Source organism: Schistocerca piceifrons, chromosome X, assembly GCF_021461385.2.
Source record: "Schistocerca piceifrons isolate TAMUIC-IGC-003096 chromosome X, iqSchPice1.1, whole genome shotgun sequence".
NCBI classification, from domain to species: Eukaryota; Metazoa; Arthropoda; class Insecta; order Orthoptera; family Acrididae; genus Schistocerca; species Schistocerca piceifrons.
This window is the reverse complement of record NC_060149.1, coordinates 64,192,804-64,206,338: the sequence shown is the minus strand read 5'-3', so window position 1 is coordinate 64,206,338 and position 13,535 is coordinate 64,192,804. Positions and strand designations below refer to the sequence as shown.

The following is a 13,535-nucleotide window of genomic DNA, read 5'->3' as shown; positions in this document are numbered from 1 at the left end:
AGATCTTGATAAGATTTCAATGTGGTGCAGAGATTGGCAAGTTGCTCTAAATGTTCAGAAATGTAAAATTTGCACTTTACAAAACGAAAAAAAAAGAAAAAAAAATTATAGTATCCTAGTAGGATTGTAATATCAATGAGTCACTGTTGGAATTGGCCAACTCGTACAAATTCCTGGCGTAACACATCGTAGAGATACGAAATGGAATGACAACATAGGTTCAGTTGTGGGTAAAGCAGGTGGTTGACTACGGTTTATTGGTAGAATACTAGGGGAGTGCAATCAGCCTACAAAAGCGATTGCTTACAAATCACTTGTGCAACCAGTTCTAGAATATTGCCCAAGTGTGTGAGACCTGTAGCATGTAGGACTAACGGGGGATATTGAACACATACAGAGAACAACAGCATGAATGGTCACAGGTTTGTTTAATCTGTAGGAGTGTCACAGAGATACTGAAGGAACTGAAGTGGCACTCTCTTGAAGACAGATGTAAACTATCCCGGAAACTGTGCCAACAAAGTTTAAAGAACTGGCTGTAAATGATGTCTCTAGGAATATACTAAAACTCCCTAAGTATCGCTCACATAGGGATTGTGAGGATAAGATTAGAATAATTACTGTACACACAAAGGCATTCAATCAATCATTCTTTGCATGCTCCACACATGAATGGAATGGGAAGAAACCCTAATAACTGGTACAATTAGACGTACCTTCTGCCATGCACGTCATGGTGGTTTGCAGAGTGTAGATGCAGATGTAGCAGATGGTAGAGACAAGAACAGAACTGCTGCAGTTTATGCAAAGTTAATTGTAATGTTAAAACTGTAGAAGTAAATGGTCAATCACAAAGATTTTAGGAACGCAGAAACAAAATCTGACAGCTGTGAGTGGTCCCAAAGTGTGTCCACTCACTTAGAAGAAAACAACTGTGATAAAATCAAAATATTCCATTACACAGGTGACTTGTGTAAAGATAAATTGTGAAATAATTTAGCCAACATGAAAATATTATGCTATAAAACTTCAATTCTCTCAGGATGCTGCAGTACAATGCTGCGACTGCATTCTGTTTCCATTTTTTTGTGTCTGGGATTTAAAGTGGAAGGCTGGTATTTCAAATAAAAGATAATTTGCAGTCGCCTCAGTAACTGAATGGTCAGTGTGTTTGACTGTCTCTCGGAGAACCCAGATTTGATTCTTAGTACTGTCAAGTATTGCTGCTTGGTGTTAGAACTGGAAGAGAGTGCCTTCACTATAATGAGGCCAATTTAGGACCTACTCGAAGATGTGATGGTTGCACTTTGTGAAAGCCAACATTATTGGCTGGGAAACACTGATTACATGTACCTCTAAACATGTGTACACATTTTGACAATCCCCTCCGCCTATTGTAGAATTATTGTTCACTGTTAGTTTTTGTTTTTATTTTCATCTCGTTCATGCCTAGCAAGTGTTTTTCAATATGTTGTTACCCTGTATTGCAAATAACTATGTATATCATTTCAGGTAATACAATAAAGGTAAGAGTATAAACACATTTACGGCATTCTAGAGTTTAAGAGTTCATGTAATCAGTCACAGTCATTATTTTCTTTCTAAAATTTGGAATATGTTGCTTTGGTAGACGACACTGTCATGTTTTACTTAATAAAAAAATATGTGCATGTTAGTAGTATTTGTGTTTTGTCACAGGAAATGTCTGTTCCTTCTCAAGGAAAGTATGCTAGTGGAATATGAAAAATTGACTCATTGAAACAATGGTACCCACATAACATTGTATTCACATATAGTACAGGTTTATTTTTGTATCATCATAATCACAAGGTCATACATCTGTGGAGATATAGTGTTGGACAACTGTAGTTTTTTTGTATACCATCCTCCAGTTACAATGCAGTTCTGCAGTCGTGCATAAAAGACATGAATATAGAATTTTTGAGTTCAATCACGGACAATAATGTTAGACTCTAGTTTCACTTATTCCTTTTGTTTGTTTGTTTGTTTTTTGCCAGTAATGCAGACTGCATCAGATGCCATCTGCATCTACATACATATTTCCCAACCCACCATATGATTCATTGGCAGAGGGTACCTTGTAACACTACTAGTCCGTTTCCTGTTCCACTCACAAGTAGAGCGAGGAAAAAAGTCTATCTATACGCCTCACAGATTCATCTCTAATTTATCCAGCATGTATTTGTGGTCCTTAGGTGATACTTACAGGAGTGGGACAAAAATATGGACTCACTGTGAGAAATACATGATTGAACACAAATGCAGATGCTGACCAAACCTGCTGGTTGTGCTGTTGTATTTGACCATGAATGGCACCTGTACAATGCCCTCAATACACTACAATTGTCAGTTGTGGTCAGAATAGTGTTCTTATGTAGTTGTGAGTGCATTGTGTTGAAGCTATAAGTGAACTCTAATATGTGCAAATTCTTGGTACTTGCATGGTGGGTGCTTCATTTCATAACCAAGCTAGGCAAAGTACTTGGTGTTCCAAAAGTCACAGTATCGAAGATTTATACCACATGCAGGGAAAGTGGGAAAACATCATCCACTAACTTTCTGGCAAAATAAAACTTTGTGCCAGATCGAGACTCGAACTCGGGACCTTTGCCTTTCGTGGGCAAGTGCTCTACCAACTGACCTACCCAAGCACGACTCACGCCCCATCCTCACAGATTCACTTCTGCCAGTACGTCGTCCCCTACTGTCCAAACTTTACAGAAGCTCTCCTGCTAACCTTGCAGAACTGGCACTCCTGAAAGAAAGGATATTGTGGAGACATGGCTTAGCCACAGCCTGGGGGATGTTTCCAGAATGAGATTTTCACTCTGCGGCGGAGTGAGCGCTGATATGAAACTTTCTGCAGATTAAATCTCCCAGAAATTTCCATATCAGTGAACACTCCACTGCAGAGTGATTATCTCATTCTGGAAACATCCCCCAGTCTGTGGCTAAGCCATGTTGGAAGAACATGTCTTGGTGTAGGAACAACAGAATGGGTTGAATTTTAACTACACTGTTCACTGCTCTCACAACAAACTCCAGACAGTACAGGCCGTGGCCCTCTACAGTCTACATGATGAAACCTGGGGTTGGTGTTAAATGTCACTGCTTGATAAACTCCAGTAGTGTCTTCTCTTCTGTTCAGTGCAACACTTGAAACAATCACTGGCACGAATGCAGAATGTGCTCTTGTCAATAAACATGGTACTATTCTGTTGATCTTCCAAGTTACCTTTCACGAAATACTTGAGGTAGTATACACAATGATGAATTGCATGTACCATAAATTAAAATCATTACATTGAGCAGCTGTTAAAGAACTTTCTCTACAGCAGTGTATGTGCAGTATAACTGACTTGTTTATTGCCCGTAGTGCAAAGAAAAACAGTTGGTTTGGCTTTGAACACACAAATGTATTTTGTATGTACAGTAAGACTTTTTATTCTTTCTTTTCTAGGTACATGCTAAATGTATGAAAATACAATTCTTGTCCTGTGTATTTTTCAGTACATTTTATGATGTACCTTTTACCTTTGAAAGGAGACATAAATGGAATGAATGGAGCAATTTATAGCTAGAGCCTGACTGTGATTTGTTAGATCAAATCAAGGTTTGATATGGACCTCCTATAATCACAAGATTCCACACCCTGTGTACCCTCCATTACTGTTTGATTGCTGTGACACGCTTCTAAGTTAGGTGTTTTACATTAAGCAGCTGAGCTTATTAATGTATTGGTGGGTAAATTTTATAAAAGAATACTATTATACTGTTTTTTGGTTGATTAGTTATGTGTGCAATGTATTGTAATGATCCTGAATGTGTCATTTTGACAAAACGTGTTTGCACACAGTTCGTGTGTTTATATATTTATGTATGAGTGTACGATGTCTTAATAAATTTAGTGTCAATGGCAATTAATAACTGGAAATAGTCATATCTGTAAAATGTCATGGTGTATGCATCCAAAGCAATTTAAGGTGGAACAAGGGTACAAAACTACACTCCTGGAAATGGAAAAAAGAACACATTGACACCAGTGTGTCAGACCCACCATACTTGCTCCGGACACTGCGAGAGGGCTGTACAAGCAATGATCACACGCACGGCACAGCGGACACACCAGGAACCGCGGTGTTGGCCGTCGAATGGCGCTAGCTGCGCAGCATTTGTGCACCGCCGCCGTCAGTGTCAGCCAGTTTGCCGTGGCATACGGAGCTCCATCGCAGTCTTTAACACTGGTAGCATGCCGCGACAGCGTGGACGTGAACCGTATGTGCAGTTGACGGACTTTGAGCGAGGGCGTATAGTGGGCATGCGGGAGGCCGGGTGGACGTACCGCCGAATTGCTCAACACGTGGGGTGTGAGATCTCCACAGTACATCGATGTTGTCGCCAGTGGTCGGCGGAAGGTGCACGTGCCCGTCGACTTGGGACTGGACCGCAGCGACGCACGGATGCACGCCAAGACCGTAGGATCCTACGCAGTGCCGTAGGGGACCGCACCGCCACTTCCCAGCAAATTAGGGACACTGTTGCTCCTGGGGTATCGGCGAGGACCATTCGCAACCGTCTCCATGAAGCTGGGCTACGGTCCCGCACACCGTTAGGCCGTCTTCCGCTCACGCCCCAACATCGTGCAGCCCGCCTCCAGTGGTGTCGCGACAGGCGTGAATGGAGGGACGAATGGAGACGTGTCGTCTTCAGCGATGAGAGTCGCTTCTGCCTTGGTGCCAATGATGGTCGTATGCGTGTTTGGCGCCGTGCAGGTGAGCGCCACAATCAGGACTGCATACGACCGAGGCACACAGGGCCAACACCCGGCATCATGGTGTGGGGAGCGATCTCCTACACTGGCCGTACACCACTGGTGATCGTCGAGGGGACACTGAATAGTGCACGGTACATCCAAACCGTCATCGAACCCATCGTTCTACCATTCCTAGACCGGCAAGGGAACTTGCTGTTCCAACAGGACAATGCACGTCCGCATGTATCCCGTGCCACCCAACGTGCTCTAGAAGGTGTAAGTCAACTACCCTGGCCAGCAAGATCTCCGGATCTGTCCCCCATTGAGCATGTTTGGGACTGGATGAAGCGTTGTCTCACGCGGTCTGCACGTCCAGCACGAACGCTGGTCCAACTGAGGCGCCAGGTGGAAATGGCATGGCAAGCCGTTCCACAGGACTACATCCAGCATCTCTACGATCGTCTCCATGGGAGAATAGCAGCCTGCATTGCTGCGAAAGGTGGATATACACTGTACTAGTGCCGACATTGTGCATGCTCTGTTGCCTGTGTCTATGTGCCTGTGGTTCTGTCAGTGTGATCATGTGATGTATCTGACCCCAGGAATGTGTCAATAAAGTTTCACCTTCCTGGGACAATGAATTCACGGTGTTCTTATTTCAATTTCCAGGAGTGTAGTTGTTGGGAAGATAGATGCCAGATTGAGCTTTATAGTAAAGAATCATAAATTGGTTTTTATCTCCAACCAAGTGCTTACTGCTCGCAATATATGTGCACTGCTTTATTGTTAATAGTTGGTTGTTTTGTTACTTTAAAATTACGTAATTACCTGTAGAATCATTTGAGTGTATTTTTCGTATTTAAATGCATGCAGCATAACATATTATGGGGACCGGCAAGTAATGTTGTTTCTTTACATTAAATTCAAACAAGTAAATTTTAACGTGTTTTTGTTTTTAATCAGTGATGTACTCTTTCTCATAATCGCCCACCTTTTGCCAGCTAGTATGCAAGTTTTCATTGCTGGACCAATAAAAATAACTTGGTGCTTGAGCAAAAATCTGGAGACGTTTTGGGCATCACCCACATTTCAAATTTTTTTTATTAAAATATTCTAACGACTGGAATAAATGGAAATCCTGTGACCCAGTATTGGGTGAGTTTAGTGGGTGAGGCAATACCTCCCATTCCTATTCATTAATTTTTTTCTGGGTTTCATCGTGCACAGTGCAGCCATGCGTTATCATTTTGCAGAATAATGCCTTTCCATTTGACAATTGCTGGGCACTTTCCAATTAAAGACTGATTTACTCAATCCAGTTGTTCACAGTAAAGGCGTGCATTCACAGTTTCTGCAGGTATCAGTACTTAAACATTAATGACCCATGAGTATTCCACAAAACACACAAAAATGCCTCTTTGGAGTGCAAACTTGGCATAGCTGTACTCCATTGGTGGTTTATTTGGAGAGAGCCACTGCCTTTTGTGTTCTGGATTATCTTAAATGCCTCAGCTTTCATCTCCAGTGATCACTTAATCAAAAAATGCTTCTGTATTGTGCTGCTGAAGCAATAAATGGCATCTATTGGATCCGTTAGCATATTTTGTCTTTACTAATCTGCTGCAAATATTCTTGGATGGTCATCCAAGGTCAGTTAAGTGTGTTTGACAGTTAAATTGTCTGGCACAGATTCACTTCCACTTCCACCCTTTAAATGTAGTTGGCTAAATTTGTTGGTCTTCCTGATTTACATGAGTCAAAAACATGAAAATTACCCACTTTGAACTTAGAAAGCCAACTTTGGCATTTACAAACATCTAACGCACTTGAATAAATATCACAAATGTTTTTGATAGCAACTGTTGTGTAACTACCCTTGTGAAATTTAAAAAAAAAAAAAAAATGATGCTGGACGTGTACCTCTTATCATATTTCACCAGAAACTGAAAAAAAGGGAAAAAGATTTATGAGTAAACAAATTGCTCTAATGTTAAAAAGTCTTTGCTGTGACTTTGAAGTATACAGATGAGCCGATAAATTACAAATAATTGTCTACATACACAGAAATGGCATAACTTTCTGGTCCCCCTAATATAGCTTTTATATGTTGATGTATATCATCTCTCTTTATTGTTATTGCTTATTAGTAGATACGATGAATAAATGACTGACTGTGAGGAGTCAGAAACTACTCCCCAACATGCACAGGATAGGAAAATATAGAATGTTGTGTTGGTATTATCTCAGAACATATAGAACGTGAAGTAGCATCAAAGCAGTAGCATTAAATTAATCAGTTTTAAATTTATTAACTTTTGATCTGGGAGATGTGCATGTCCACCGAATTCATGTGTTGCTAGAAGAGACCCGCAGCAATTTTTGGGCTGATCAAAATACTTCAGTACAGTTCAGCTTATCTTTCTTAATTAATATTGACACTAAGCTAATACTGACAGAAAGAATGTGATCAGGTTCCTCCTAGTCATCATCTAAAGTTATGTCTGTGTTGTAATTCCAGCAGTTGATTGACCCTACAGTCTTACAGCCAGATGGCTGTAGTAATTAACTGAATGATTTTAAGGAGGATTTCTGTATTTCTAAATTTATGTATTTATTCATAAGAATATGTATCTCAGCTATAAATGCTTGTTTTGTAAGTGCTGTACTTCTCTTCACTGAATACTATTTCTGTCCAGTTACTTCTTGGTATAATAGGAACACAATTTCTAACAGTCCTGTTGGGGCCACTGCATGTGTATCAGTGTAAATGACAAACACTCTTCAGCTGTTGTGCATGTGCTGCAACAATAATACGACCAAAGTCACTTACTCACAAATAGGGAAGAATATAACAATGGGCTGCTTTATTAAATTAGTTTCTACTTCAAATAGAAAATTATTCTCAAATTTATTTCGTTCTTACGCTTCTGTAATTACTGCTTGTTTAACATGTTTCTAATCGGGAATTGGCGTCTCTTTCCACACTATTGTGGATTTATTTATTTATTTATTTATGTGTAGTTAAATTGCTTTAAAAATCAGTTTTGTTCTTGTATCACAAATCTAGCATTTTGCATTTCTTTTAATCACACTGAAGATAGAAGTTTCAGCCTTTAATCTGTGCATGTATAGTAAAGATCAATTTAAAGAAATTATTCAGCATTTCGTGTATACTTGAAATGACTAGACATACATCATATTTGATGCTCTCAACTTAAAATTAGACATTTGAATCATCTTAACTCTTCCTTGTTGAATCACATTCAAACAGGCAGGCTCATACTGCCACATTCTGGGCTGTGACTTTTCCAATTTTCCTTCTTCAACTCTCATGTGTTCATTTTAATGCATTTTCCCATCTACTCAAACCACACTCACTTCTGTGCAGACTGAGATTATCTGAATTAGTTGCCAATACTCAATACTCATGCTTTGACATTGTCCTTTTTCCCAAATTTTCTTTTACCTGTCTTTGATTATACTCTGAGACAAGATGTGCGCTAGGATTTTCCTTGGTTTCACAGTAGTATGTCATTGCTTACAAGGCACATTAGCCTAGAAGGCATGGTGGTTTATTATAAACTTCCAGTAGTAACATTCTGACTCCTCATACTGTCATAAGGTCAAATTTAATTTTTATGTTATGCATGCATCACGCATTCCTTTGTAGGTGAATTGTCCCCTGTACGTAGTGCACGTAATGAGTAAGCCAGCAGCAGACGTGCTGGTGCAGGCACGCAATGTCTCTTCTGCTTCTGGGCAGAGCCCAGTATTTGGGGAGACACTGGTGGCTGCCCTTGCATCTGATGGCAAGCAGTACCGCCACACGTGCTGGTATCACGCTGCTGCACATGTTGTTAGTCCTCCCCTTTCTCCTGACGCTGACACCAAGAACCATCTCCTTCGTCTTCTGGCTGAGTAAGTATAGTGAAGGATGCAGGGCTTTACCTTGTAAAAGGCTCACTGTTGGTGATGGTCCTGTTTGTATGCATATTTAAGAGTAGTTGCATTCAGTAGACTTAAACCAAATTGATACAATGATTTTTGTAGATGTACTATGAACAATTTTCTAAGGCTGAAAATGTATATAGCGTGGTGTGAAATTGTTTAGCACCATCTGTTAAATCTACTGTCTTAGTGTGTGAGGATTGATGATGTGATGCACATCTTGCAACAGTGACGCACACACTGTAGACAAAGCAGAACTGCCTTGTCAGTTTTTGAAAACTAAAATTAGTGTGGTATAGAAATGACACACTATCTCTACTTCTTCTCGCTTCTTCTGTTGTTTCGATGATAGTTCTTTTACTAACAGTTTTTCCCTATACTTTTCCTACTTGTTTCACTTTCCTCTCATTTCCATACTTCAGGAGAGGTCTGGTTTCCATAATCCTTTTGAAAACATCACTCTTAAATTTCCCCTCTCCCATTTGTAACTTCACTCCAAAAACTGAGCAATTTGTAACTATCTCTTTTAGTTAATTCCCTGTTGCTCTTGTCACTAATCCCTGTATTATTCTAAATAACTCCCTTCCGTATTCTATCTTGTTCTTCTGGTACAGCTTTCATCATAGAACACTGTATCCATATGTCAAATCCTTGTCACCAGCTATGCACACATACTAGCTATGCACACATACGCAGAAGCACACAGCTGGGAGTTCCCTCACTTGGTATCATGTGGCGTCCACTCGCCGAATGTGGGGCAACTAACCGTGTGGCTGGGGCCACACTGCTAAGAAAACATACTCTACACAGCTTCATCACAATTTAGCAGCAGTGATGCACCCAGCAAGCTTTTGAATGCATTAAGAATTAGACTTTCTTTTTAGTGTCAATTTTCCGTTTTCTATGGAGAAAATATGTGCTGTACACCTGAGATTCACTAAGTGTTACAACAGTGACTGATTGTGATCATTTATAACAAAAATTAAAGTGATAATTGAACATTTAATGTTATTGACAGTCATTGTTTAGCTGTGGATCTGTAAATTTGCGTGAAAGAATACCTGATGAAATAATGCTTGCTTTGTCTGCTGCTAAAATAGCAGTGACATCGAGACATGTTTTGGACAGAACAAATTAAAAAGATTTATGTTGAGAAACGTGATAAGACTATAATTGTGAGCAGTGTAATAAAGAAGAAAAACTTCAGTTCAGGTATACCATAGGTTTATGTGAGTAAATTGAGCAAATGCACAAATAAGACTTGTTACAGTTGATAACATGAACTGCAATGAATGGAAAGAGAAGGAACTGTAAAGTGTAGCGGTAAGCAAAGATATGCATTATTCCAATAAACTTCTGTATGGGTACTTATTCAGATAAGTAGGTCATTCAGACAAATTTATTCACCAATAAATTATTTGTAACTTCAATAACAAATAACTTATTATGTGACTATTGTTTCTTTGTTTACTACTTGTACAAAATTCTGTAACTAATATTTGGTCCCTTGCCTTAGTGCTGTTTCTATTTTATATATAACTTATTATCAATTTATGCAGAAATGTGCCTTAATGACTCAGTGGCTTAATTTCCAGACTACAAAACTAAAGATTTGGCGTTCGATCCCCAGTTGGTCCTACAATTTTCTGTTACTTATCACTTCTTTCACCTATACTGATGACAATAATGTGAAATCAACCTGCACTGTAATTTGGAGTACATGTTGAAATGTAGAGCCCCGTTCATGGCTCTATAAGTCAGTTAAGAGATGGGAGGAAGTCAAGGGCACACCACCGTACCTCATAAAGCAGTGAAGTGTTGAAACCAACCTTAGAGTTGAGCACAGCTTTATTTGATTCATGGAATAACAAATAAAACATAAAAATACTCATAGGCGGAAGGCCTCAGCAGTTGCACTACAAACACGGTCCCATTAAACTGTACCTGCCAGTACTTCTCCCCCTCCCCCTGCTAACATTTGCAAGTACTCTACGTAAGCAGCAAGAATGTAGATGACAAAAAACTTTTACTCTTAAATGCCTTCCTTACGTTGCTAACACTATCAGTTTATCTTCTGGATATTATTATGCAATTTGTTAGTGTCGTAATGCTACCTGCTGATTGAACCCAGCAATAACTTGGTGATTGCAAATGATGACCATCTTCAGACTTTTAACCTAACGTCTCCTGAAATGTTTATGGAATGATGCTAAACATCCAGCATCATCCATAAGTGTTTTAGGATTAACTCTGAGTAAGCTAGCCATTAGAATATGGAACAGGATGTTCGATCTGCCCTGCATCTATTCAGTTATATAGAGCTTTGAGATTCATAAAGTCAGAAGAGACGCTGGGTTTGAGTACATAAAAGTTCATAATATTGCATCACACAGACAATTTTTGTATTGCAAAAGCGTCAAGAGACGATTGGAAAATGTTTTTCACCTTTCTGCTCTAGTTGCAATTATTGCAGCAGTGTCTTGCCCATGAGTCCACCTGTATTGCTGTCCATGACCGAGGGAGGCTTACAACAAACTACAAATACATAATAGCCACAGAAATGTCAAAGAAATCCAGTTGTGAGTTTCAAATGATACATGACATAAATAGATTTTATTTGAAATGTGATTTGACAAGTGAAGCTAGTGTGAATTGTAATGAATTATTTGCTAAAAACTACAGTGGGATTGGCAATTTATCACTGTTTGCTGAAGAAGATTGTGAGTTGCAAGTTGTGTTTTGTTATCATGAAATAAAGACGAATTTGGGGCGTATAATGCTCCATATCGTCTTTGCACATGTAGAACGTATTTTCTTTAGTGCCACACTGGCAAATCTTCGAAAATCAAATAGTTTCTGATGGAGATGTTTGGGAAAAAGAGAGAGTTGCTCTGAAGACTGATGTAAAAGGAACAAAAAGGACCTTCATTTAATAAATGACAAGGAATTGAGGAATAAATGGTATTTGATTTCAAATTTATCTGTTATTCTTAACACTTTATATTCACAGATGATGAAGTAGTATTTTTATACATGTAAGTCAATAATGTTTTGAGTTATATTTGAGTCACAGATAGGCACAACAGACTCAGTTATAGCTTTCGGCTATTAAGGCCTTCATCAACAATAGACACACACATGTACTCACACTCACGCAAATACAACTCACACACACAACTGCTGTCCCAGGCAACTGAAACCACACTGTGTGCAGCAGCACCAGATCATGACGGGAGTGGTGACCGGGTGGCGGTAAGGAGGAAGCTGGGGTAGAGAGGGGAGGGATAGTATGGTGGGGATGGCAGACAGTGAAGTGCTGCAAGTTAGATGGCAGGGGAGAGGTGGGGAGGAGGGGGGGGGGAAGTAGCAGAAAAGGAGAGAAATAAATAAAAAGACTGGCTGTGGTGGTAGAATGACAGCTATGCAGTGCTGGGATGGGAACAGGAAGAGGCTGGATGGGTGAGGACAGTAACTAACGAAGGCTGAGGTCAGGAGGGTTATGGGAATGTAGGATGTATTGCAGGGAAAGTTCCCAACTGGGAAATTCAGAAAAGCTGGTGGTGGTGCGAATGGTCTATATGGCACAGGCTGTGAAACAGTCATTGACATGAAGGATATCGTGTTTGGCAGCGTGTTCAGCAACGAGGTGGTCCAGCCCTCCATTTAACTTGTAGCACTTCACTGACAGTCAAACCCCACCATACTATCCCTACCCCTCCCTGCCCCAGCCTCCTCCTTACCCCCCCCCCCCCCCCCCACCACCACCACCAACTCACCACTTCCATCGTGCACTGGTGCTGCTGCACACAGTGTGGTTTCAGTTGCCTGGGACTGCAGTCATGTGTGTGAGTTGTATTTGCATGAGTGTGAGTGCGTGTGCGTACGTGTTTGTATTGACGAAGGTCTTAATGGCCGGAAGCTATAATTGTGTGAGATTTTTTGTTGTGCCTATCTGTGACCCAGCATCTTCGCTATATGATGAGTAGCAACTTTCCTTTTCATAATATTGTTACAGTCAATCCTGGATTTTCCATTATTTGATATGATTTATTTTTGTTATTCATCATTAATGTATGTCTGTATTTGTTTTTCATCGTTTGCGTAAATTTCACGTAACTCTGGGGGTAGGTGAAGTGCATCACACATGAACGAACTGCAGATTCCAAGCCTATGTGCAAGTGAGTGCAGGTGCACGAAACCTGTCTGGCTGTGAACAAATGCATGTGCTGTTGTGCCGGCCCAGTAGCTTGTGTATGTGACCTCATGCTTCTGGCGTTAGCATTGGTAATCTTTGGAAACTTCCGCCACCATTTGCAAAGCATATTACTGCTCTCACGTGGGCCATGTGGATAGGTCATGTGCTTGCAGGGCTTTATTCCATCAGCATTAAGCATGCTTACTGACTGAAAGAGTTTGTCTTTGCCCCCCGTATTCCCCTCTAGTGTTTTACGTGAAGGCAACACTTTTCCATTTGAGCTGTAATATTCATTACAACCTCCTCTTAGTCCCATCATAAACACAACTAGTTGCAGCTTCTGGAGCATTATTACAATTATCATCAGTACTGCTGTACATATAATGAAACAACACACACGACATAGCAAATGAAAATGGCCTATGGTCACTGTATATCATAATCAATGAATCATTCCCAAATGTAGCAAAAAATTTTGGACCAAAGTTGCAGTAGAAATTCTTTTGCACACAATCTTAACACCAGTTAAAACAGAGGAAATTATAAGCTTGACAAGTTAGTTAAAATATCCTAATTCTGCTCAGCAACATTGTGAACATATTAAAGAACTGGAATCTT

At 40.1% G+C, this 13,535-nt stretch overlaps 1 protein-coding gene across 3 annotated transcripts in view; it reads left to right on the top strand.

Annotated features, from left to right (window-relative positions):
• The window catches only part of LOC124721716 (dihydropyrimidinase-like), a 211,587-nt gene that overhangs the window by 173,173 nt on the left and 24,879 nt on the right, over positions 1-13,535 (top strand). For 2 of the 3 annotated variants that reach the window (XM_047246805.1, XM_047246803.1), the window contains exon 8: positions 8,445-8,692. The exons of the other annotated variant lie outside the window; for it this stretch is intronic. In XM_047246805.1, the coding sequence (XP_047102761.1) occupies positions 8,445-8,692 (248 nt within the window). The remainder of the gene's footprint in view (positions 1-8,444; positions 8,693-13,535) is intronic. 3 annotated transcript variants of the gene reach the window in all.